General features: G+C 40.6%; 1 protein-coding gene across 1 annotated transcript in view; it reads right to left on the bottom strand.

Annotated features, from left to right (window-relative positions):
- PARD3B (par-3 family cell polarity regulator beta) overlaps positions 1-26,896 on the bottom strand; it is a 617,867-nt gene that overhangs the window by 120,771 nt on the left and 470,200 nt on the right. The window contains exon 19 of the mRNA XM_074967987.1: positions 4,821-4,931. Coding sequence (XP_074824088.1) covers positions 4,821-4,931 — 111 coding nt within the window. The remainder of the gene's footprint in view (positions 1-4,820; positions 4,932-26,896) is intronic.

The following is a 26,896-nucleotide window of genomic DNA, read 5'->3' as shown; positions in this document are numbered from 1 at the left end:
TCCAGTAAAATCATCCTAAACAAACAGGGAAAAATAGCTCTCTTTCAACTGATACTCACTTTATTTGCATTTGAAAAGAGAATAAATTACTACACGTAAAACTCAAGTACCTAATATATTTTTCTCGTTTGTTTTACAATAGTTTTCAAATGTTAAAAAATTAAAAGGCATCCAAACATGAGCTAGACAGGAAGGGAAGGGGAAAAGCCTGGGTTGAAAAAATTAAATAAATAAAATGACCACCTCTTCTGGTACTTGATAATTGACTAAAACAACAGCTTGTTTTTAAAATGTAAAAAATGACAATTTGGTAGTAACTGACTCTGAACACACTAAAAATATAAATTTGACTCAGATTAAAAAATAAATAAATCAGCCTTAGACATAGTATTTGCTTTTATTCCTTTTATGGGCAGATTCTAGACCTTTGGAGCTGATGTTTTATTATGGCCAAAGCCTCCGAAGCACGAACAAAATGATGAGTTTATTTAAAATAGGGCCTCAGTCCAATGAACCGTTGACTTGCATTAGAAAGGCCAAACTACCAGCTCAGAGAATCAAATAGCCGGGTAAGCAAAACCCCCCAATACAATACAGCCATGAAGTTCTGACATTCTTCTGTGAGGCTTTAGTTGTATGTGCTACTATGAGCAATGAAAGACTGAAGGAGAGTGGAAAAAAGGAATAAACTGTGAAATTTACAGGAGGTGCTGACTTCATATGCAATTAGATACAGATATGGCTATTACTGAGAAAGTAAAACTCACATCCTAAATTCCCATGAACCATTTCAAGCCCACAGTAGCATCAATCATTGAATGTAATCCAGGTTTCAGAAAGAAAGGGTAGTAGTGGTGAATCAGGAAATGTGGGTGCAGATCCCAGCTCTGATAGAAACTTCCTTTTGTGAACCGGGACAAATTACTGAACTGGCATCTGTAAAATGAGAATAATGATGCTATTTTCTTTCTCGCACCCTTTGTCTTTTATATCTACCCTGTAAGCTCTTGGGGCAAGGTCTGAGACTTGGTATGTGTTTTTACAGCATCTAACACAACGAAGACCTGATCTTGGTTGGGACCTCTAATGACTACTTCTAACATAGACAATAAATAATTAGAGCTGGTCGAGAGTTTTTCAACAGAACATGCCAGTTTATCGAAAAAAAAAACTTTTTGCAGAAATTTATCATCTTCGTTGGGAAGGTTTTTCAGGTCCAGGAAGCAATTTCTAGCAAAAGCACAGAGAAACCCACCCCAAAATAGCCAATAGCCTGGTGGTTAGGGCTGGGCTATGGAAGATCCAGGTTTTAAGTCCCTGCTCAGCCTGAATTGGAGCAGGGACTTGAACCTGGAGCAGGGACTTGAACCTGGTTCCCCTACATTGCTGGTAAATGCCCCAATGACTAGGCTATGGAGTCAGTCTCTCTCTAGCCCAGTGAACATTTAATTAGTTCTCTCTCATGTTTTTTCATGAACAATTTTGAAAGCTCTTATTTTTGTTCTGATGTGGAATGAAAACAAATTTCAAAACCTCAAATTCTTTTTGCGGAATGAAATTCTTGCTTTCCAGCCAGCACTATAAATAATAATGATGTTTTACCTTCACATTTTAGTGTAGGATGTGTTGGTGGTACAAAACTGGTACAGAGAAGCAAGGAAAGGAAACACAGAAAAGAAAGGACTAAAAAAGAAAGATGTGGAATGGAAATAAGATTTACATGAGTACAGCAACAACATTTCACCTTGTACGTAAGGGTCATATGTGCAGCCTGATGCCCACTGGATTTTATGAAATATCATGTTATTGGGTGGGGGGGATATTTGCACTTTGCAAAACTCCAAAAGAAATCCTACTCTTCCAAGCTGCGAATGCACTTCCTACTGGAAAACACACCCCACAGAGATCTTGTGCCTTTGGAGGCATGCCAAACGTGCAGTGCATGCAAAACCAACCTCCCAACATCATGCAAGGTCCACACAGCTGCTAGGATGCTGAAATGCCCTTGATCATTAATCCTATCCCACCCACCCCAAAAATCAACAACTTGGACGTCTGCCACTAACACCTGATATAGATAGCTCAGGGTCTTAAAAAAATGTGTCAGATCGATGTATACACACATGTGGTGAAGGGGTACTGGTTAGTGTGGTAGACCTTTGAAAAACCCAGGCAGTCAGCATTTAACTGACATACAACCTCAAGCAGCCAAACTAAGTTTGTTATTCTAGGGGATGGAATTGAGACTTCAGAATAAAAATTACTATGTAACTATTCATGGAAAGGTAAAATTAGATAGGTAATTAATATCACTTATGAAAGTCAAAATTAGAAAAGTAATTAATACTTTGCTCAAGGTTAGTTAGGAGATTGTTTTGTTTACAGTTCTGTAGTCTATCACGCTACAGTCAAGTACTTGTTAGTTTTGTCATAAATACATTTCACTCCAAACAAGAGTGCAGTTGAAAATATGATGCCTACATTCTAGTAAATCTTTAGTGAAGCTTGGTTTGTTAAAGATGAGACAACGTATGCAGAATTGCAGTTAGTGAAGTCATAGTAGCAGTGAGATCTATGGTGTAGGCTCTCCGCATGGTTTTCTTTGCCAATATGTGCATTAAAATCTTAGGCTTGAATTACATTATACATTATAGGATTACTGAATCTTGGGACACAGTTATAAAACTCATCTATACTGTCTTCATAAGCATCATCATTCGGTGAATAGTCAACAACAATATAAAGTACTCAATTTCATTTAAACTGGGTTACTTATCTTGAGGCTGATCTTAATCAACCCCTCATATCATTCTTACACAGAAATGTGTTGTGAGAAAACCAGCTACAGTATGCACTTTCCCTTTATCATTGCTACAATCTTTGCCCCCCTGTGACTAGCAATACAAGACAGGGTTCAAGTCAACTAGTAGATAGTCTTGAACTACCAAACATAGAGAACTATGTTCTTGTTTTAGTTAGAGAAGCGTCATGACCTGCTTGTATGTACAATATATGTTATACCACTTTTGGGATAATACGAGGAATTTTTTTATGTAAGCAGAATTACCTGAAGGAGAGAGGGTGATATTTCTATTCATTTGCAATGTGGAAGAAGAATCAAATAAGTGAGTTAAAAATATCAGCTAAGTTCATCAACTTCTCAACACACCTGCTGTTCTCCATTTCAGTTCAAACACTTCCAGGGCAGAAAGTTAAATCATTATTAGAGAAGAGAAAACAGAATGATGAAGACATTAGGCTGCTTGTTTCTAATACATCCTTACCAATTTACCGTCAGTCAGTGACTATGGATTTTTAAAAAGCAGTTAACACTTAAGAAATGTTAAGAACAATTATCTCATGTCCAATTGGAACATTAGCCCTTTAGACAGAAGGGCTCATTCCTTTCAGTCTGCCAACATTTTAGTAAATGACACTGGCCCTTTAACAGATGGGATACATACTTCTTTGCTTGCCAGTATCCTAATAAAAGACACTGGCTTCTTTAAAATGAAGGACAAATACCTCTCAAATTGCCAGCATCCAAATTGGGAATCAGCAGTTTAAAATAAAGGCGGCACTCCACTGCCTGGCAAAACCAGGGACATGCTACAGAAATTTTAAAGCAAATGGTATAAATCCTACCCTGATATTATTTAATTTAGATAAACTACCTATTAAAACATTGGGTAACTATATCCAATATCAGTACTGCAGTAACTGGATAGCCTTAGCAGACTCATTAACCTCTTACATGCACCATCTACTGGAGGGGAACAAAGACCCACCATGTGGGAATATGGTTGCACCCAGAAGGCTAGTCTTTACTGGGGAGGAGCAGGAGAAGAATTTTCTCACCTTCAGGGCAGCACTGCAAGGATTACCTATTTTTCCAGGCTTTTCAAGAGTGGGAACTCAGGAGGGTGGGAGGCAGGAGGAGTAAAAGCTATTAGTTCTATTGGGCTGGAAAGGCAGCGAGGTTCTTGAGATTATGGATGGGACAGGCATATTTTATGAGAGAGGAAAAAAACCAACAGAAGTAAAATAAACCCCCCTTGGTTTACAATGGTTCTTCAGTCTCTCAGGACATTCCCTAACCTTTGGGTACTACTTTATTGCCATTGTCCTTAGGCATATTCAGCGTTTGTGTACTTTATATTATTACAACACGAATCTAAGAGGTTAATTTCTTCTATAACCTTGAGTGAACAAAACACAAAAAAGGAGGAAACAACATAAAGATTAATATACCAAAGCTGCACTTAAAGCAGAAAACCTATGGATTGGCACCATAGTCAGCAGAGGCCTGGAGTGCTGGAAACCACTATGAGGGTTGCAGGAAGAAAGGGAGCCTGGAGACCCATAAGAAGCTGCTCCTACTGCCTTATGGAGGAGAGGGGAAGCCCAGTGCACAGAGCTCCAGAAGTAGCAGCTCACGTAGCATTGGGAGGGAGGGAGGGAGGGGAGGAGAAATGAGGCCAGGCCTCAGGAGAAGGTCTCCTTACTGGCATTGGGTAGTGTGGGCCCTGAAGAGGAGCTGCTGCACCAGGCTGTGCAGAGAATGCATTAAGCACTATCACAGAAGTAAAGGAAGCAGAATAGATGTTATTATGCAGTAGCCCAGCATGGCATCAGCCTCATAAAGGGAAAGCCAGAAGACTGGCTTAACAATGTTGCACTGCAGAGACCGATAGGCGGAGGGCTGGGAGGGCATATCACCGGTCCAGGCCTGGAACAACTGTCCTGGCTTTCCTTCCTACATAGGAGGTCCTTGCCTTCTGTTCTTCTAATCAACATAGATGTTTACATGATTTACTCACCTTTCACGCTCATCTTTCATTTTTTCTAGTTCTTCTTCTCTCAGTGTGCCGTGTTTTGGATTTCCCTTCTGGTCAACTTTCCCACCTTTCTCCTCTTTCCTCTTTCCAAATCTGATTAAGACATTAGGGAAGAGTCAGGGGAAGAGGAGAGAATTAGTAGAGGAAAAATGCAATATTTACTGAGTACACAACAAAGCTGGAGATTTACACAATCACAACGTAATGAGCGATTGCCTAGAGTAAGGGCCCTATTGCAATAATAAAATAAATTACCAATAATTCTGACTAAGAACCATTTACACAGTATTTGATCACAATTGTATTTGAACCTTGAGTGCATTGTAGAAATTACCACCTCGCAAGACCTGAAACAAAAGCAGCTGCGATGCTAAGCTATTATTAGCATACATTTCGAAGTAGCTGAAGGTTCTTCTTACCAGAGAATAGGCTCTCTGAAAACAATCTTCAGAACAATCTTATGTGCCAACATACAGAGTTGGCCATATGTTCTACTCCTATTGGTAAAAATTGTCACTCGTTCGCATATGGCTTTAATTTAAAGGTATAGAGTTGATTTTTGTTTAAAATTACAGGAAGGTGCAATCAGGATGAAAAATAAATCTTGCCCTATTGCAAGATGAGAGAGAGAGCTACTTCACAAAAGTCCCCTCTTAAATGCTTTACTTTCTATCTAATAATATATTATTATTTAATATTTATATTATGAGAGTGCTCCAGAGATCCCAGTCACTCCTGGGGTTCCATTGTATTAGGCACTGTGCAAAGACATGCAAAATTATATTCCTTTCTTCGCAGCGCTTGCAAGAGGTTATTAAGTGACAGAGCTAGATTTCATTTCTCATTGAGTTAGATCTTGAGGTTGGATACACAAAGCATTATGGGCTAACCCCTCCCCCCACCCCCCAAATTTGAAATCCTGAATTTTATAGGTCACAAATGATCAGTCATTTTTATCATATTGCAACCTTTCAAGTGCCTTTACATGCAAATTAAGGCTAACGATTTAGAAAAATTATTTCTTCACGGAGCTTGCTGTATTTTAACTTCATTAATACGCCTCACAACTTTTTGAATAGTTCTATGGAAGTCAGTAACATTTCCTTGGAGATCTTTCCTTTACTCTTTTTTATTTTTCATTTCAGTCCAAACTGCCTTCAGTACGATAGCTGAAGTACACTACACAGACTTCAGTTGTAAATCACATAACTCCTTTGACCAAAGCGGAATAACTGTGTCTGTTCAGTCGGACGACGTCCACACTTGGAGCTAGAGGTGTGAGGCCCAGCTCAAGCAGACATGCTCACACTAGCTCTCATCGAGCTAGTGGACTAAAAACAGTAGCATAGCCCTGGTGTCAGAGGCAGTGGGGAGTGGCGGCACAGACTAGCTACCCACAAGGTCCAGGGGGTTTGTACTTGGAGTGACTAGGATGTGCTGCTGCAGCTACATTGCTGTTTTTGCCACGCTCACTTGATGAGAGTTAGTGTGAGTATGTCCGTGTGAGCTGGGAATCACACCCCTGGCTCCAAGTGTAAACGTACCCTCTGACTCCCAAAGTAATGATCCAGATTGCTCGTGAATTTAATCAATGGGCCTGAGCCTACAGAAAAATGAAGTCACTAGTACACTAAAGGACAAATCTTGCAGATAAAGACAGCATTTCCGTTATGACGGCAGCCATATTTACACAGGCGAGGGAAGTACGGGTGCGGGGGGTGATGCAGCACCCCCAGGTTTTATGTGGGACTGCTGGCCCTGTGCCCGGGACTCAACTCCCCAGGTTCAGGTCTTGGGGGCCGGCCCTGTGCCCCACTCCCCATCTGTTGGCTCCATGGCCAGGACTCTGCTCCCTGGCCTTATGCCTGGGTTTCCACACTCCCAGGGCTCCACTCCTGGCCCCACGGCTGGGGCTCTGCTCCTGGCCCCACGTGGGGTTCTGGCTGCCGGACCCTGCCTGGGGTTCTGCTCCTGGCCCTACGCCTGCTCCCAGCTATGGCCACAGCCTCAGCCCCCTTACCCCTCTCCGGGTCCCCCCTCACAGAGACACAGCCCTGCTCCCAGCCTCAGCTCGGGGGAGGGGCATGGACAGGGGTCAGGGGGCTGGCTTTCAGCACCCCCCACAACTGAAAATGCTCCAGCACCACTGCATGTTCGTGGGTGAGTGAATGAGAGAAAAAGACATGGTGAGGGTGGAGAAGGAGGGGGGAAGCAGCAGAGGTGCCAGGCAAGAGGACTGGATCCTCCCTTGCACAGGGTACAGAAGAGCTCCAGGGTGGCTCTTTGCAATGGAATGAGGAGGGAGACTGGACATACTGGTGGTATGGTGGGTTTGTCTGTACAAACCTCATCTTACTCTTCCCCACATCTCTGCAGTAGCAGCCACAGCCCCAAGTCCTATTTAAAGCAGTAATAGCCTGCTACTCCAGAAAATACATACCACTTTTTCAAACATACCAGCCATACTTGATTCTCCTTCTAGAGTCCTATCTCACTACGGGGCCAGCGGAATCATTACATTTCATAACTGCGCTCTTCAGGACTGGAAAGTCTACACTCTGGCTCCATTATCACCTGTGGTCTCCAGAGACTGTGGAGCCGCATACATGTGATGGGGAGTTTTCCACAATCTGAGGGGAGAACGCAGCAGCTAGGAAGAGACGGTTAAGGGTAGGCGTGTGGGTGTGTATATGTACAGGTGAGAGAGTGATTGAGAGAGCATGTGTGTGAGAAAGAGAAAGAGGGATGGACACAGAGACTGGTGAAAAGAAGAGCTAGATGGGACCTTGCAGATGTTATTTCATATAGGAATGCAAGGAAAAACCAAACTAAACCCACGCACACACCTTAGTCCAACACCTGCAGGATGGATGGGAAAATAATCTGTTTTCCAGCCCCTGCATATTCACTGAGGATCTCGCTTGGCAGTATCCTCAAGAGAGAATGTATTAGCTCTTGAGTCCTGGCCCTGATCTGACTCTGGCAGTTTGTTTATATTCTTCCTGCCTACAGTTCCCCCATAGTATCAATTACGGCTTTGTGGAGTCTAGTATTTGTCTTGAGTATTTATAGATGTTGAAAACATTATTCTTGGGCATTTTGTGTTGCTGTAGGGAGGTAAAGTTAGATATGTAGCATACAAAAATGTTTTTTAAAAAAAATTGAACCCCTTTGAGTTTCAAGTCTGGGTATTATTTGTTGCTTACAAAAGGAAGTATTTTTTAAATAAAATGACAATTTTGTTTGTAATAAGTGCCAGTTTTAAATCTCTGCACAAACACTGCTGTTTGCTAGTATAGCGGCTGTTGCCACAAATTGGTAAGGTCAAATTTAATTATAAACTAGCAATGGTGGATTGGTCTTGATGAAAACAAGTTTTTCTGCTATTTTTGACTTCACCCGGGAGCTGTGTGGGCTTACAATATTTACCTTCCACACTAAATACACAGTATGTTGCCTAAGGCTGGGAAAATGTTCTGATTTTGGCCTCTTCCGTTCATTACTAAACTCTTAAAAACCTATTCCTTATTACTGTTTATTATTATCACGATGTTTTGCAGAACAGCAAAAATCCAGCATGGACATTAAGGGACAGAGAGAGAGAGAGAAAGAGAGAGAGAGAGAGAGTGTGTGTGTGTGTGTGTAAAATATATATTTGCAAAAATCCAACACCAATTTAAAAAAACATATGTACTACATAAAACCACAAAATATCCAGCATCTTCTCTGACTGCATGAATACACCATGCCCTGAAATTTATGGTATTTGCAAAGGTCTGCGTTCTCTGATGTGTTCTAAATTACCACAGACATATGCTGATGAAATTAACTTCTACTTATTGTAATTTTGCATAATTTTGTGCATTCCAGGCTTAATATTTCTCTAACGTTTAGGGGACAAAATTCTTTCCTTGCTAACCTCACATTGGGCCTGATTCTAAGCTCCCACTGAGCTTAATGTATGGGAACAAGGCTGTTGGAACAACTGAGTTATGGTATTAATCAAGTTAAGATGAAAATTTTGTGAAAAGTGAATGGCTTTTGGCCTCAAGGCTTACAAAATCTGCAGACAACAAATAACTGGATTACAGTAAAACCTGCCTTTTATATTAAAATGATTGATATAAGACTAAAACCATTAGTGAATAAATTTATTGCACACCAATCTTTAAAAGCTCTTTCTACTACACTGTATGTAGGGAAATTCTCTTAAGGTACTATCTGACACACTTGTTATTTATTCAAAAACTTACATAGCAAAGGGAGGAATATAATTAGAAGACCTGAAAAATGAATAGAGTGTGTGCATCTGCTTAGATTGTTTTGTGTGGAATGAAACCACTTAAAATAATAATAGAGGGGAAAAAAACATGTAGCAAAGTTATGCGTTTATGTGTCCTACGCAATATAGTGATTACCTGGTGTAATGCCTATGAAGGAAGTTGTAGTCATAGAATCATTAGTATGCTTTTCACTATACAAGGACAATATTCCAAATGCTCTGAGCGCACTACTCCTGCATGCAGAAGTAGAGAGGGATTTTCTTTATGTGAACTGCCCTCAGAAAGATGAAAATGAGTGAGTCATCCTCATGTGAAAACCCACGTACTATTCTTGAAAACACGTTGTTCTACTCAGATGGATTTCCCTTTGCTAGTATTAGCTTTACCCATTGAAAGAAATCACCAACGTCCTGAGAATAATTAAGGTATTTTCCATTAGAAACACTGAGTGAATCAACTCCTTGAATACCAAATGTGTGATTTCTTACTGGAATATTTATGACATTATTATTGGTTCTGGTATATAAAGAGGGAATGTTTATATTTCTACAGTGAATGTCAAGAGATAGAGAAAAAAGGCTCCCGGACTGTTCATTCTGTCAATGTCTTCATCCCTTTTTACATTTCAAGATTTCAAGGACAAAAGCAAACCTCCTGTTCTATGGTCCTGCCCTGTTGTTCCTGGGAAAAATGTCTTAAATGCAAGACCTAAAACTGTGGTCATGGCAACATTTCATTTCTGTGTTAAACAGTGAATTTCCAGATCTCAAATGTGTTGATATTTGCTTCATGGATTAACAAGCAGGGAGGTCTATAAAGTCCCCACACTTCTAAGCAGGAGAAACATCTGCTGGGTAGAGTCCCAAGCAGCTTGCTAGCTAAATTCAGCAATTGGGAATTCTTTAGTTAATTAGGTTCCCCCTATCGGTAGGTGTCACTGCAGCTAATAAAGAACGGAATTGCAAACATCTGTGGTGAAAGAAAAATAATTCAACTAGTCCAAGACATGAAAAAAACAAACATGCACATATCCCAACAATGCCATGGTATCTCCAGAAACGATTTGGGAAAAAACCTAGAGTGATTTGTAAAGTGTATATAACAGAAACACCCATTTCACAGCCAAAAACCCATGCTGAGATTATTAAAGCAGCTCCACTATGAAAGACTAGAAATATAAAAATAACCCTCAAAATTAAATCTGAATGCAAGTAAGATGGGTGAGCAAGAAAGATAAAGATACTAATAAGGTATGATTTTCAGGTCCACACAGGGACTATAAAAAGCTTATTAACTGCCGCTACTGCCATGAGTTTTAAGTTATTTTATCACTCAGCTTTACAGCAGAAGAAATACTCTCTAGAAGCAATGCTGTGCTTTGATTAATTACTTTCATACATACACTTATACAGGATATTAGACATTGCTGTAAAGATCTTTAGTGAGTCAGATTAACTGCTTGTGATTACTGCTCTGGACTCATTTTATGTTTATATTTTTTTTTTAACAGCAATGTTAATTAAATATTTGTTTTATATTTTTAGTGTTTTTCTAAATACCTAAAAGCAAGCCGTATAGTATTATTGGGAGAAAAGGTTTTACGGAAGCTCCTGTATTACAGAGAATACGTAGCAGGTCTCAGTAGAAGCAGCCCATGATTGGAGAACAAGTGCACACGACACAACTATACAGTGCAAGTCAGTCATAGTTTAAAATAAAGCACTATAGAGAATAATTGCCCCTGTTCAGCAAAGGCAGGTACCCGCCTTCCTTTTCTTTCATGACTGGCACCACCCTGGCCACAAACTAAGAAAAGGTTGCTATGAGGGAGCAATAGGATCTGTAAGCAGATTTGGTTTCTTTTGCCAGAAGGGAGTGGTTACATAGACATCTTGGGATTCTCACACCCATTTAACCTGCTTTGGATCACTTCAAAAGCTGCACTGAGCATAGAATTATTTGCAGATGGAAGTACTGTACTGTAGTTCTAAGCAATAAACACAATCGAACTCTGCATTCATAGGGCTGCTGAGACTATCTGTGGAAAGAGAAAACTGATCTGGCCACAGGCTAATGAATTTAGTCATGTGCGGTCCAGGTCGATTTATTAGATTTTCTGTAACTATAAATCTGATGTGAATTTTTTAAATTAAGCTCTAAATTCAGCTACATTTTGGTAAATCAAAGTATGCTCATGCTAACCATCTTCAAATCCATTTTGGAGAGAGTTCAATTGCAGCAATAAAACAATGGGGTTTAGCTGATAACAGGCAACAGGAAAAGGAAAGGTTAAGCAGAAAAAGTTGATATTCAGAAGATTTCTTTCTTTATTGAGGATGAAGCAGTCTCATTAAAGAAGCCTACATTATTAACACCAATATTGGTTGCTGCTGGTTTTTTATGCCAATTTTGAGAGAAACAAGGACATATTTTTTATTATATTCAACTGTTGGGAACAAGACTAAAATGACTTTCAGCTTTCAGATTCAGTCTAATGGGAGTAAAACTTATCGTTTTAACAACTCTGATTAAAAACAAAAACAAAAAAACCCCCCACCCTCTACTTCTTTGATGCCCAAATTAGCATCTTTTCTCCAGCATGCTGAATTAATTAGTAGAGTGACAAAGGAATTAGTCCTGATAGGATCAAAGCTGAAATCATATTTACTGGAATTTAAAATTAAGAACATAGAGCATTAACCCTCCATATTCCATGTAACTTTCTACATCCCATACTACCCGCCTTCTGAATTCCCTGACAAAACAAACCAATAGTGAAATATTTTTCCTACTGAAGTTCTTCTAGAAAGAAAAAGACTCTTGCCTCAAAAGTTGCCACAGCAGAGAACTTTTCCATTGGAACATGCAAATCTTGAAGTGTTTATTTTTACATACTGCTGCTTACGTAAATTCAGAGGCATCAATAGAATGAAGCAAACAGAGTTCAGAGAGGATATTTAATAGCATTTATATAAGTGCTTGGCTCCCAAAATTGTTACTACCTTTAAGGGTCAGTCAAGAAACTCCTAGTATCAAATCTTCTGAGAAGTTTCTTTGCTGTAGTACTTGACAAATAAATATCTATATTAAACGCAGAGGATCAAATTCAGAAGCTAAATGCCAAATGCAAGACCTACATTACACAGTGAAGCTTAATACTGTAGCATCCATGTGAAAAACAATAAAAAATGGTCATCTAGGATTAAATGTCTCCTGATTTTGGTGTTTTGGACAGAATACAAGCTCCAATATCAGATAAACAAATACACCCCATCTAGTCTTCTGAGAGTCAGCGCTTTTCCACGGATGTTGCAGACTAAAGGTGGTCTAGACAGGTCCCTACAATTTTTTTCTCCAGAATCGTCATCCTTATCTCTATATGCCTCAAATCCCTCCTTTTAAATGTTGAATTTGCCCTCAACTTAGATAGCAGCGAGCCCCATACCACATTCTGTGAATTGGCTGTAGGAAATGCGCATCTAGGAGGGCAGCTCTATCCCCCATCACTGAAAAAGCCGAGCAACACCTCTGCAATACAGTAGTTCCACTAGAGCCAGAAAGGAAGAGACATCTGAAAGCGCTCTCATACTCAGGTCTTCTGTGTTAGAAGAGGCCATCTGCAAAAGCACTGTGCCAATCTACTGAATCAGTTGCATGGAATAACTCTCATTAGCATCTCTAGCTATGTTATACTAGGGACAAAGGGTGGTTATTAAGGATAACAACAGTTTAAGATATTTATTTATGGAGCAACTGGCAAGTGATAATGAATTCACACTGTATGGGGGGGGGGGAGTGGGAATTGTGCCTTTACTAAGTGGTGTTTTCCTGTGATATTAACTAACTATAGGAAATCTGTGACATCAAATGGTGGCTTTGCTTCTATTTCCATGTTCAGCATACGCTAGTGCTCAGATCTCCGAATTCAAGTTTTTTTCTCTTTCTTGCAAGGGGCACCCATTCCAAGCAGTGTATACCCCCACATCAAGCATATCAACAAGTAAAAGCCTACAGTACTGTGGCACAGCTATGATTTACAGCTTGACCAGAGGAATCAGAAATTGATTTATAGTCTGTCCAATCCACCAAGTTCTATTTGCTTGTCCACTAGACTGTGTAACTACCATTCTCCCATATATTCTTATATTTTCTTCCTTTCCCATACCAGTGGCTGATTTTTTTCCCCTTGGTTCAATAACACAGGCAAGTAATTACATCGAAAGCGAAAGCAAATACTGTTCTAGATATTAGCCTACATGGAGTTCGCAAATGTAATCCCTGTGGTAGCCCAGGAATACCATTTTCAAAGGCACCTAAGTCCCATAGTAAAAAATGACTTAGGCACTTAGGAGCCTAATTTCCACTGACTTTCAATAACTCTTGGGCTCTTAAATGCCTAAAAGTCATTTTTGAAAAGGGATTTAGGCTCCTCAGTCACTTATGTTACTTTGAAAATGCTCCTTATTATTGTTTTTAAACTGTTTTGGTATTAAATTTAAGTGTCAACTCCTAAAAAGCATCATATAATGAATCTGAAATCTGTGGTCAGAAAAACATATCAGCTGTGATACCTAGTACATTTTAGCAAGACTGTGGGCATGTTCATGGGGGTAGGCAGAGTCAGAATAGATAAAGCTGACAACTAGGTTGCATAACAGGCATCACTAAAGCCCCCTACTTATTCGCATCAGAAGGCCAATAGCAAGAGCTTCCTGAGAGATTTTGGTGCCAGGCCACTACAAAGCTAGGCAGATTTCACAGGAAGCCCTCCCTAATATTTTGGCACTCTAGGAGCTGCTTACCTTGCTGATGCCTAATATTGGGTCAGTGGCTGAGTGACAAAGTGAGTTAATATGCTGTTGTGTTTATTCCCCCCAGCCCCCCTTTTTGGACACCTAGGGTAAATCTGGATTAAGTCACAAACAGGAATGAGGTTGGAGGTTTTAAATCTCACTGAACATTTACTTATACATCAATGTTAACATAATCTGATACATTTAAACGCCACTGGTGACCTCTCCTCAGAACACTCAGAGATGGAATCACAAACTTCTTGTGGGTCAGGACTGAAACATGCCAGCAGAGTAAGGGGCATAAGGCTTGCAAAGCATCTGCTCATATGTACTTGGCCTCATTCAGTGCTGTCATTCCCTTATTTTTATGTGCACTAACATCCATCCCCCATAACAACTGTATTTATTTCTACTAAAATATTTATATCTAATTTTGTAGTAAAGTAATAGAACTTGAATTAATTTATTCTTAGTCAGTGGGATGGTCCAGTGAATGATGCTTCACATCAGTGGTGGGCATTGAAGACCGGTGGAGGCTGTGCCTCCCCAAACAGCCCTGTGTGATCCTGCCCACGCTCCACCCTCGAGGGCCTCTCCTGCTTCCCACTGGCGCTCTGCCGCTCTTCCGCCGTGGCTGGAGCCCAGGCTGGGGATGGGGTGGGCCTGTGGCCAGGGATTACAGGCGGCAGGAACCGGTGCTTGCTAGGGTGACCGGCTGTCCAGTTTTCGACCGGAACACCCATTCGAAAAGGGACCCTGGTGGCACCAGTCAGCACTGCCTACCGGGCTGTTAAAAGTCCAGTTGGAGGTGCTGCAGGGCTAAGGCAGGCTAGTCCCTACCTGTCCTGGCACCTAACAGATCGGGCTCCTGGGGCTGGGAGAGGGGGTGAAAAGGGGCCATGGGGCTCCGCGTGCTGCCCCTGCCCCGAGCACCAGCTCTGCACTCCCACTGGCCGGGAACCCCACCCCAGAGCCCTCATCCCCTCCTGCACCCCAACCCCCTGCCTCAACCCGCAGACCCGCTCCCACATTCCGAATCCCTCAGCCCCACCCTCCCACCTGGAGTCCCCTTCTGTACCCCAAACCCCTCATCCCCAGCCCCACCCCAGAGCCCAGACCCTAACTCAACTCCCTGCCCCAGCCTGGAGCCCCCTCCTGTACCCTGAACCCCCCATTTCTGGCCCCACCCTGGAGCCTGCACCCCCAGTTAGGGCCCTCACCCCTTCCTGCATTCAACCTCCTGCCCAGTGAAAGTGAGTGAGGGTGGGGGAGAGAAAGCCACAGAGGAAGGGGGAAGGCTTTTTCAAAGTACTGATGGTTAAGTTAGTTCTGATCAAAATAGAATAGCAGCATTATAGAAATGTAGGGCTGGAAAGGACCTCGAGAGGTCATAAGTCCAGCTCCCTGCACTGGGGCAGGACAAAGTAAACCTAACCATCCCTGACAGGTGTTTGTCCAACCTCTTCTTAAAAATTCTAATAATGGGGATTCCACAACCTTCAGTGGAAGACTACTGCAGAACTTAACTATCCTTCTAGTTGGAAAGTTTTTCCTAAAATCTAACCAAAATCTCCCCTGCTGCAGATTAAGTCCTTACTTCTTGTCCTATCTTCAGTGGACAAGGAAAATAACTGATCACCGTCCTCTTTATAAGAGCCCTTCACATATGTGAAGACTGTTATCAGGTCCATAAAGAAAACTGTCTTTGGGTGAGCTCGAACCACCAATCTTTCAGTTAACAGCTAAATACACTAATGCACTGTGTCATAGAGGCAACTGCAAAACAGTAATAGCTCAATTCACAAATTAAACAAGTTTTGGATTGAGTCCAATTTTAAACAGATCTTAGGAGTGGGGCCCAGCCCTTCCATTCTATTTGTACAGCACCCAGCACAATGGATTCCCAATCCTGACAGGACGAGCTGGTAGCCAGGATGGCCTCCTACCTTTCTCCATTCTGTGGAGTCTGGGGCCCTGTTTCATGCGGGGGCGGGGGAAACAAATGAAGGTTCTGACTGGAGCCTGTCCTTCCTAGTGTTAGCTTTTGAGGGAGGCAAGGCTGAACCTAGAGGGTGAAGAGAGAGACTCACAGAGCAATCAATTGGTGCTTCAAGTTGAGGTGTGTCTCTGTCACTCCCTGCTAAATCTGCTGCTCCCTCTGGGTGGGGCTGGGGATTCTGCTGAGTTGGTGTAATGCTTTGTACTCTTTATGTTGAAATGTTCCCAGTTAATATTAAGTTGTTAAAGATAAGGGTGCAATAAAACCCAACTTATTTTTCAGGTTCAAGCTTCTGGGTCAGTTACAGAAAATGTATTTAGTAGACGACCACTGGGTGACACTTTGAATGATAACACCAAACTTTACTCAGAAGAAAAATATTAATTAAGCAAACAGGTATGCAATCACCACTTACACAATAGTCCAATTACACTTACACTCAAAGATGAAATAGCGTATCAGTGGGAGATCAGTCCACTGACAACGGAGTGAAGCACAGCCTCAGAGCCCTGGAACCTAACAGTACCATTCTGAGGTTAACAGGCGCTCTCCCCAAATTAACAAAAACTACCCCTTTTATAATCCATTATAACACTAGTTAACATTAAACCTCCCCATTACCATATTCACATTTCTGCTATCTCCTTACTGGCTCTTTAAATTACACGTTCTTTAAATTAACACCTGCACCAATGACCTTCCAATACCATCAATACAGATACCATTTCAATACATTTCACAATTCTCCAAAGCACGCATTAAAAACCTTGCTCAAACCAGTTGTAACTGAAACTTTGCAGCAACATAACCTTGCTAACTTCCATTTTCCCCATTTTACTGTCTCCAACTTATCTCTAACTTCTACGCACACTAGAACTCAATTTTCCATACTTCTCTACGCTTAGGCTAATTTAGGACAAAGCGTAATTTCTACTTTACATAGGCTACACCAGGACACTGTTCCTTGATGTGCTCTGCTTCAGGCCTCCACCCCCTAACAGTACAGGTCAGAGAAGTTTGGAGGGTGTGGAAAGGAAAAGAATCAGTTGTCATATGAAGGCTGCAATAAGACAGCCATTAGAGATCCAAACTATAAAACAATTAAAAAATCTACCACGTCTCCCTTGTTTCCCCCCCCCCCCCTTCATTCCACTTCACTTTCTTTCTACTATTAGTAATGCTGCTCCTACTTAACATATGGGCTGACCAGAATTTCTAAGTAGAAAGCAGGGATACAGGTCACAGCAGGTACACTGTGGATAGTTTTGGTGGGAATCAGCGAGATGTACACAGGAGGGGATTTGCAGCTAAGGGAGACATTTCCTCTCCCAGTGTTGACAAGTCTCATGGTATTTCTTAAAGCTCCAGCTGCTAGAATCAAGAGACTGCACAAGAATCGCCACTCTGATTTGAAAGGAAAGTTAGTTTCTAGCCTTCATGGTTGTGGAGAACAGCCTGAAAATGTGAAGTGGGTGTACCTTAAAGGTTCAGAAACCAGAATTAAATTAAAAGACCCCAACATTTATTTTAAAAAAATCTTAGTTTTAAAGCTAATCTCATCATTTTTTGAGGTTCCAGATTCACAATTTTTCCAATTCTTGGGGTTGGCAATACTGCCCTCCTCAGCCAAGCCATATGCTTTTCTCTCCTTCTCTGCCACCTTGTGGATTTGACTCGGGATGAGCCGGCTTGGGGGATTCTGTAGAATGGGGCTGCTCACTGGAAGCCCCCAGGGCCTGCAGGGTTATAACAAAAACAGGACAAAACAGTGATATTTTTTTTTCGTAAAACTGACATGGACACTAAGGACATTCCTCTGTGTTCTCAGGGAGACACGTTCACCCTAATGTCCATAGCACTTCAAACCTTTCAAAAAGCTTCAGAAACAATCAATCCTCACAACATCCATTAGGCAGATTTTATTATACCCATTTTACAAATGAAGAAATTGAGATGGAGAGGTTAAGTGACTTGGCTAAGGTCACACAGAGATTTAATTGTATAGCCAGGAAAAGAATTGAAGAAATACTGGGCTCCCACTCCATATTCCATCCAATAGATACGACTCTGTTTAGTTTGCATCGCTGCCCTCCTCATTTCTATCAGTTTAAGTGCCTCTTTCCCCTACTATTATTTTTTCCATTTTCTAAATCTCTTCTGCCTTTCATTTCCCCTTTCCCTCCTCTCTCTCTCTCCCCATGTTCCACTTCCTCCATTCCCCTTTCATGGTTTATTCTACAGTGCCCTGAAATGTGGCTGTGAAGGATGCTATTGAAATACAAGTTTTTGACATTTGGAAATTTCTGCTGGAGACACCACAAAAAGGGATCATTCTCGGAAAGCAGGAAAAACAGAGCTCCTGGGTCTCCTTCCAGTGATTGGTCTGTAAGAGAGGGAAAGATAGATAGGAAGAGCAGGAAAGGGAGGGAGTATAGGCAAAGAGAAGACGTTAAAAGATTCACAGTAGGATCCACAGTGAACTTTTATGGTTTAGCCATTACGAATTCCAACCCCACAGTCTCTTGTATATGTGAATTTTTTAGTTTTAATGCAGAACAAAGCAAAAAACAACAACAAAAAAAGATTTGTTGTGTTATCATTTGAAAGATGTGTTTCAGTATAATAAATAATAGATGTTTTTGCATTTTTAACTGTCAAAATCAGGCTGCATGGTAAAAAAATACCTTCCCTCCGTGGCCATAACCATGGAGCTATTGTACATTTCTAATTAGACATAGCAGAATGTGGTTAACATCATTTCCTAGAGATTTATTGTTCGTTTGTAGACTCTTTTCAGGAGAATTCTGTTAATGTTAAGGTCCACTGGAGGCCAATCACAAGAAGTCACTTGGAGGAGAAATCTATCTGCCTGTCAAAACAATGGCTATCAATTATAACTATAAATACAATTCCTTTAAATATCTTGGTGGTAGTAGAGATTTCAAGTGATGCATGGGTCTGAGTGATTTTCTATTGAGCCAGAGGGGCCGTGGGAGAAACATCTGCCCACATGACACAAATGCACTATGATTTTTCAACCTAGAGTCCAGGAGAATCAGTGTCTAGTCTTCTCAAACTCCCTTTGAGATATTTTCCCCAGAAAGCCTTTGTCATAAAAATAAAGGGAAGGGTAAACCCCTTTGAAATCCCTCCTGGCCAGGGGAAAGCTCCTCTCACCTGTAAAGGGTTAAGAAGCTAAAAGTAACCTCGCTGGCACCTGACCAAAATGACCAATGAGGAGACAAGATACTTTCAAAAGCTGGGAGGAGGGAGAGAAACAAAGGGTCTGTGTGTCTGTCTATATTCTGTCTTTGCCGGGGATAGACCAAAGGGTCTGTGTGTCTGTCTATATTCTGTCTTTGCCGGGGATAGACCAGGAATGGAGTCTTAGAACTTTTAGTAAGTAATCTAGCTAGGTACGTGTTAGATTATGATTTCTTTAAATGGCTGAGAAAAGAATTGTGCTGAATAGAATAACTATTTCTGTCTGTGTATCTTTTTTGTAACTTAAGGTTTTGCCTAGAGGGGTTCTCTATGTTTTGAATCTAATTACCCTGTAAGGTATCTACCATCCTGATTTTACAGGGGGGATTTCTTATTTCTAATTACTTCTATTTTTATTAAAAGTCTTCTTGTAAGAAAACTGAATGCTTTTTCATTGTTCTCAGATCCAAGGGTTTGGGTCTGTGGTCACCTATGCAAATTGGTGAGGCTTTTTATCCAACATTTCCCAGGAAAGGGGGGGTGCAAGTGTTGGGAGGATTGTTCATTGTTCTTAGGATCCAAGGGTCTGTAGTCACCTAGGCAAATTGGTGAGGCTTTTTACCAAACCTTGTCCAGAAAGTGGGGTGCAAGGTTTTGGGAAGTATTTTGGGGGGAAAGACGTGTCCAAACAGCTCTTCCCCAGTAACCAGTATTTGTTTGGTGGTGGTAGCGGCCAATCCAAGGACAAAGGGTGGAATATTTTGTACCTTGGGGAAGTTTTGACCTAAGCTGGTAAAGATAAGCTTAGGAGGTTTTTCATGCAGGTCCCCACATCTGTACCCTAGAGTTCAGAGTGGGGGAGGAACGTTGACAGCCTTACCCACAGCTTCCTGTTTTAAGGAGTTTAAATGGGACAACTTGACAAATATGGCTCTGGCTCATTTCTGTAGCTGACTTCTTAGCAAAACATTTAGACAGTTACAGTGTTACTAAATAGGAGAGGAAATAATGGAATGTTTGAAAAATATAATACATAAAAAACAGCTAGCTGAAGGCTGCAATTACACTGTTCACTAGAAGAACCTAATTTAGGACAGAACTCTGGAGCAGAGTTAGCTATTTGCCCTTTGATCCAAGCACGTACATCTCATTAGTATTACTAGGAATTATACAAACATATTGAGGAGAACATGCTCCCATGTACTGTATATTGCAGGAGATTAACTGCACCTCATTTTGGGGACTGAGGGAGGTACAGTCTGTCATTCTCAGGCAGCATCTCTGCTAGTTAATTAAACAAGAACCTCTATTGTCAATCTCAAGAGGGAGCTCTTGCCATGGTTGACACAAAGCCAATTGTCAAATGTCAAGAATGGTGAGAGCTCCCTGTTGGGAGGATGACATTAAGGGAAAAGCACAGCAGATAAATTTCAACGTCTCTTTGCCCTAACCCTTTGCTACTGAATTTATGTGGACTTTGAAAGTAGTTATTAGAAATCAAATTAGTTAGTTACAGCTGTTTAAGTTTTGGAAAGAATGACAAAGTGCCTTCAACGGAGGGACTCAGTTCATGGTAGCTTTGGATACTAGTTATTTCCTCTTGTGGATAATCTAAAACTGTGTGTATAAAAACAAGTCAGTACAACTTATAACTCTTTGGTCACTCTGCTGCTAATTTCATGACAGTAGAGTGACCAATCAATAAAGGTAAAAGCTGAGGACTATACCATAATCACAAGACGTCTCTGGCATCTAAGTGATAGAGCTCAAGACACAGGAGGACTTGTCCATCTGTGATACACAATACATTCTCTCATCAAACTCTGAAGAAAGTAGGCCACACATACTAAACACTTTTCTTAGTGCCTGCTTTATGTACAAAAATAAATCTCAGAACAATGGGAAGCTGCAGTCACAGCTGAAAACTTTATGACCACTATTATATGAACTACCCAGTACTGCTATACAGTAGACACAATAATTTCAATATTATATTTCAGGTATTGCTTACCAAATACATATGGTTTCAATAAAAACTTGATCATTTCTATTGCTTTAATATCAAAGAAGCCCTGCTTTTTGAGCTAACAGTCAGATACATTCATTTTGATAGACAAGGGCATGGAGAATTTGTAGAACAGATCTTAAAAACATTAAGTACTTATGTATTGCCAACTACATATTAACAAGGTAGCTTAAAACAATATGAACATTCTAATTTTGGCTAGGCTTTGCTGGCTCCCAGAATCTTTTCTCTCCCTGCACTATCTTGTCCATCATGCTTTGGTTACTTGACACAGATCTGTTTTAACTCATTTTATTGCATTTATTAACAAGTTTACAGTGACATCCTGCCATTATTTTCCATGAAACAATATACTAAAAACTCTAATTTCTCTCTGCTACTTTCTTATTTACATATAGTGACATCATGCTTGCTACCACGGTTTCCCTTTGATTTCTGTTCACAACTTTCCCCCTTGCATTATCTGAGATTTTATTCATTCATTCCATTTTACTCTCTGTGATACTCATACAGCGGTCATAGAAGCAGCTGTGAAGTGAGCTGTAGCTCACGAAAGCTTATGCTCTAATAAATTTGTTAGTCTCTAAGGTGCCACAAGTACTCCTTTTCTTCATACAGTGGTGTTAATCTTTATTTAGAGACCAGCCAGTATGAGCACATAAAAACCTCCCAATTATGCACACAATTACCCTCCGCAAAAAAGTGGTGAGATCTCTAAAAACAGAGATTGCAACACACAGGACAGAGGAGTTCAGACAAATTTTTTAATGAGTTACATGGTATGTCAAAAACCATTATTACTGTAAGAATGACAAGGAAATTGTATTGATAACTACCAAAGCTGTGCAAACTATTTGTAAATAATGTAGTCAATTCATTTAACAATTTTTTTGTCTCAAACTGTCCCAAATCAATCATGGTTCTCCTAAATTTGTTAGTTATCAGTGTTTGTTCATCAAATCATTTGTGTGAACACATTTAGTTAACGGATTATCCATGAATTGCACATTAAGGTTATTCATCATACTGAACATTTTGGATATTTGTTGTCTGTGATTGGTCACATAGTATTGTTTCTGCTCCCTGATTGGGTGATCTAATATTTAGAAACTATTTCCCTAAACACTTCATTTCTTGATTGAATATATTTTGGTTATAGGCCCAAAATTTGCTGCATGAGAACAACTGTATGAACAAAGGTTCAGCCATGCAAATGTTTGTGAACAGGCTTTTACACTATTTGACCAGCTGTAATGCATCCATTCACAGTTGATTAATTATATCTCACTGAAACTATCTGGGCTGGAGAACAAATTAGAGCCCTGATCCTGAAAAGACTTAAACACTTGCTTTCATTTTCGCTGGATGTCTCCTTGATTTTGTATTATGAAAAGGGTAAAAGCAGTTCCTGATTTACCTTCTCTATATCATTCATTCATTATTTGATCTCTCTCTATAATGTCCCCTCCTCTTTTTCTACTCTAAACTTAACAGTTCAGCCTTTTCAAACTTTCTTCATCTGGAAGTTTTCCCATTACTAATAATTTCCTTCATCCTATTGACCCCCTATATTTTTGCTATATCCTTTGAGTTAGTCTGTCCAGACATGAATTCCAGGTGAGGGGGTACTATTGATTTATATAATGGCATTATATAACCAAAGCGCTCTGGTCTCAGTTTTCCCCGCCCCTTGCTTGGGTCCAGGGGTTGGGAATGAAGTCACTGCTATTCTTTTCTCTGCAGTCACACAATTTCCTGTCACTTTCTGCTCCACTCTTTCAAAAGTAGCTGCTGAAGTGTACCACTGTGTCTCTTTCCCAGCTGCTTCTGGGTGGGAGATTATCCTTAGAAACTCATAGCCTAATAGTCTTTGGAGGAGAAGAGTAACAGCACACAGGAGTGTGAAGCAAAAAATCATGGTCAAATCCAAGGTCCTGAACTACAGTATCTGGAAAGTTGTATACCTGGAAAATAAAATCTGCTGAGTTCAGTTACAACAGCTGAATTCAACAAATGCCTCTTTTGTGCTGCCAGATATTCTTACAACAACAGATATCTTGCCTATTTCTCTAAAATAAAGATAATATTAAAACTGAATAACTTCTCCATCATTATTAGGGTTATTTCCAATCTTCAGCCAATTTCTAGAAATCTTTAGCCAAAGCCGATAACGAACACTTTATTTACCAGGTCAGTTGGAGCCTCTGTGAATTTTATGGAAAGACAGACTCACAGACTTTATGGCCAGAAGAGACCACCATAATCATCTAGTCTGACCTTTGGCTCATTGCAGGCCACAGAACCTTGCCCACCTACTAATAGACTCAAAACCTCTGGCTGAGTTACTGAAGTCCTCAAATCTTGATTTAAAGACTTCAAGTTACAGAGAATCTACCATTTATTCTCGTTCAAAGTAGCAAGTGGCCCATGCTCCATGCTGCAGAGGAATACAAAAAACCCCAGGATCTCTGCCAGTCTGACCTGGGTGGAAATTCCTTCCAGACTCCAAATATGGAGATCAGTTAGACCCTGAGCATGTGGGTGAGACCCAACAGTGAGGCACTTGGGAAAGAATTCTCCGTAGTAACTCAGAGTCCTACTCATCTAGTGTCCCATTTCTGGTCATTGGAGATATTTGCTAATAGCAGCTGTAGATGAACTATGTCCCAATGTAGGCAACCTCATCATACCATCCCCTCCATAAACTTATCAAGCCCAGTCTTGAAACAAGTTAGGTTTTTTGCCCCCACTGTTCTCCTGGGAAGGCTGTTCCACAACTCCACTCTTCTGATCGTTAGAAACTTTAATCTAATTTCAAGCCTAAACTTGTTGATGGCCACTTTATATCCATTTGTTCTTGTGCCAACATTGGCCCTTATCTTAAATAACTCCTCTCCTCCTTTGTTGTTTATCTCTGTGATCTATCTATCTATCTATCTACAGAGCAATCATGTCTCCCCTACAGCCTTCATTTTGGCAGGCTAAACCAGTCCAACTCCTTAAGTTTCCTCCTTTAAGGTAGGTTCTCCATTTCTCTGATCATCCTAGTAGTCCTCCGCTGCACCTGTTCCAGTTTGAATTTATCTTTCTTAAACAAAATTGCACACAGTATTCCAGAAGAGGTCTCACCAGTGTACAATGGTAATCACACTTCACTCTCTCTACTGGCAATACCTTACCTGATGCATTTTAGGATTGCATTAGCCTTTTTCACAGCTGCATCACATTGGTGACTCATAGTCATCCCGTCATCAATCAATACACCCCGGTCTTTCTCTTCGTCTGTCATTTTCAACTGGTAAGTCCTCAGCTTATATCAAAAATTCTTGCTGTTAGTCCCTAAGTGCATGACCTTTCACTCTTCATTATTAAATTTTATCCCATTTCTATTACTCCATTTCTCAAGGTTGTACAAATATTCTTTTATGGTATTCCAGCCCTCCTTCATGTGTGTCATCCACAAATCCACCCACTTTTGGTGCCAAGGTCACTAATGAAAATGTTAAATAAGATTGGTCCCAAGACCAATCCCTGAGGAACTCCACTAGTAACCGCCCTCCCGCTGGACAGTTCACCTTTCAGCACAACCTGTTGTAGCCTCTTCTTTAACCGGTTCTTTATCCACCTTTCAATTCTTGTATTAACCCCCATCTTCTCCATTTGCTAATAATTTCCCATGTGGAACTGTATCAAATGCTTTTCTGAAATCCAGGTAGACTAGATCTACTGCATTTCTTTTGTCTCAAAGAAAGAAATCAGGTTGGTCTGGCAAGATCTACCTTTTGTAAAACCAGATTTTATTTTATCCCCATTATTGTTTACCTCTATATGTCCTTAACTACTCTCTCTTTCAAAATTTGTTCTAAGAACTTGCATACAACTGAGGTCAAACTAACGGGCCTGTACTTTCCCGGATCACTTCTTTCCCCTTTCTTAAATATAGGTACTGATTTTGCAATTCTCTAGTCAGAGGGTACCATCCCCGAGTTTAGGATTCATAAAAAATCCTTGCTATTGGGCTTGCAATTTCATGTACCAGTTCCTTTAATATTCTTGGGTGGAAATTATCTGGGCCGCCTGGTTTGGTCCCATTAAGCTGTTTGAGTTTGGCTTCCATCTTGGATGTGGTAATTTCTACTTCCATATCTCTGTTCCCAGTACCCACCCTGCCACTGTCTCCAAGCTCCTCATTACTCTCATTAAAAATTTAGGCAAAATATTCATTTAGCTGTTGGGCCATATCTAGATTATCTTTAAACACCACCCCATCCTTGGTGCTTCAGTGGTCCCACTTATTCTTTCCTTACTTTCTTTTTAATTATATGGCTAAAGAACCTTCCACGATTAGTTCAATTTCCTTTGAAAAATCAGCTCTGCTTGACTTCTGGCAGATAGAACCTCACTTTAAGCATTGTACCTTCATATGAAATACATGACAATGAAAAATCATCCTTCGTGTAATATGATCAGTATTATTTAGAAACAGATTGACACTCAGAAGCCTCTGCAGTGGAGATAGTTGAATGCTCTTCTCTTCCTCAGAAATACCAAGGAGGCAGAATGGAAAGTTTGAGAGTTTAAATGCCTGGACAATTTAAGAAAGGAAGTAACCTAAGGATTTAACTGCATTGAAATGCAAAACATGCTTTTTGTCACCTGAACACAAAAGGACTCAGATGTAATTTCTAGGCTTAAACAATAACGGACAAAGAAAATAGTACACCAGGGAGGAACAAGTCTCTTATTTATGTCACTTCAATTTAAACAAAATACAAGAGGAGAAAATACTTAAATTGAACTATTCTCAAGGAAGCTGGCGCAGGAATCGCCAACCCCTGACCCCCAGAATAGTGACTCTCAGAGTGAAGTCAGATTTATTTATATCTGACCATCAACTTTAAATTTAGTTATTTTCTAGGTAGTCTATACTAATTTATTTTTATCAATACAATTAAATAGAAAGAAATGAGTAATGAAGTCTGAACAATAAATTTGCTGGGAATTCCCTTCCCCATCCTCTAGTTCTAGTAGTTGCATTGTTTTGTGTGTGTGAGCATGCGCACATGTGTGTCTGGGTTAGCGAGTAGGCATTTAAGCCTTTTCCTGTCTATTTGGCTCCAGCCATGGTGTGTTCAGAGGAATTCCATTTCCCTGAGGCAGAGACAAATGACACAAAAAAGTCTCTCACTCTAATGCATCTTTTTTCCCTAGTACAGCTAGAATTTACCATTTTACAAAACAGCTGCTCAGAACTAATTCAAATATTATGCTTGTCCTGCAGTTATCAAGTGATCATATCAGCAATACTCATTCTGTCTCCCCGGTCATCGAACTTAGATTTACCACACAGCCACATTACTTTCCCAGTATCTGAACAAGATAGGGATCTGGTTGAAAGAAACTGGCTGCAATTTAATCTCGACAGGTCAAAAGTGATGATTGTCTGCCAAGGAAAGTGTTGAGATGAATGGGGAAAGGCAGTGTTTGTTTCTCTGCAGTGGGGGGTTGTCTGCATTTTGTCAAGATGGTTCACAGCCTTATAGCACTAATGTATCCATTACCACTCTCTGATCGCCAAGGCACATTGGTGGCCCACAGTGCCATTGTACATAGGTGACTAGCCAAGAGACTGAAATCTCTCCTCTCCAAGGCTATGTCTACACTATACACCTTTTAGCGACACAGCTCTGCTGCTACAGCTGTGCCGCTAAAAGGCGCGCAGTGTAGCCACTCTTTGTCGGAAGGAGAGAGCT

This window comes from Natator depressus, chromosome 11, assembly GCF_965152275.1.
Source record: "Natator depressus isolate rNatDep1 chromosome 11, rNatDep2.hap1, whole genome shotgun sequence".
In the NCBI taxonomy this organism is placed as follows: Eukaryota; Metazoa; Chordata; order Testudines; family Cheloniidae; genus Natator; species Natator depressus.
The sequence above is the reverse complement of the archived record's forward strand: the minus strand, read 5'-3'. Positions and strand labels throughout refer to the sequence as shown.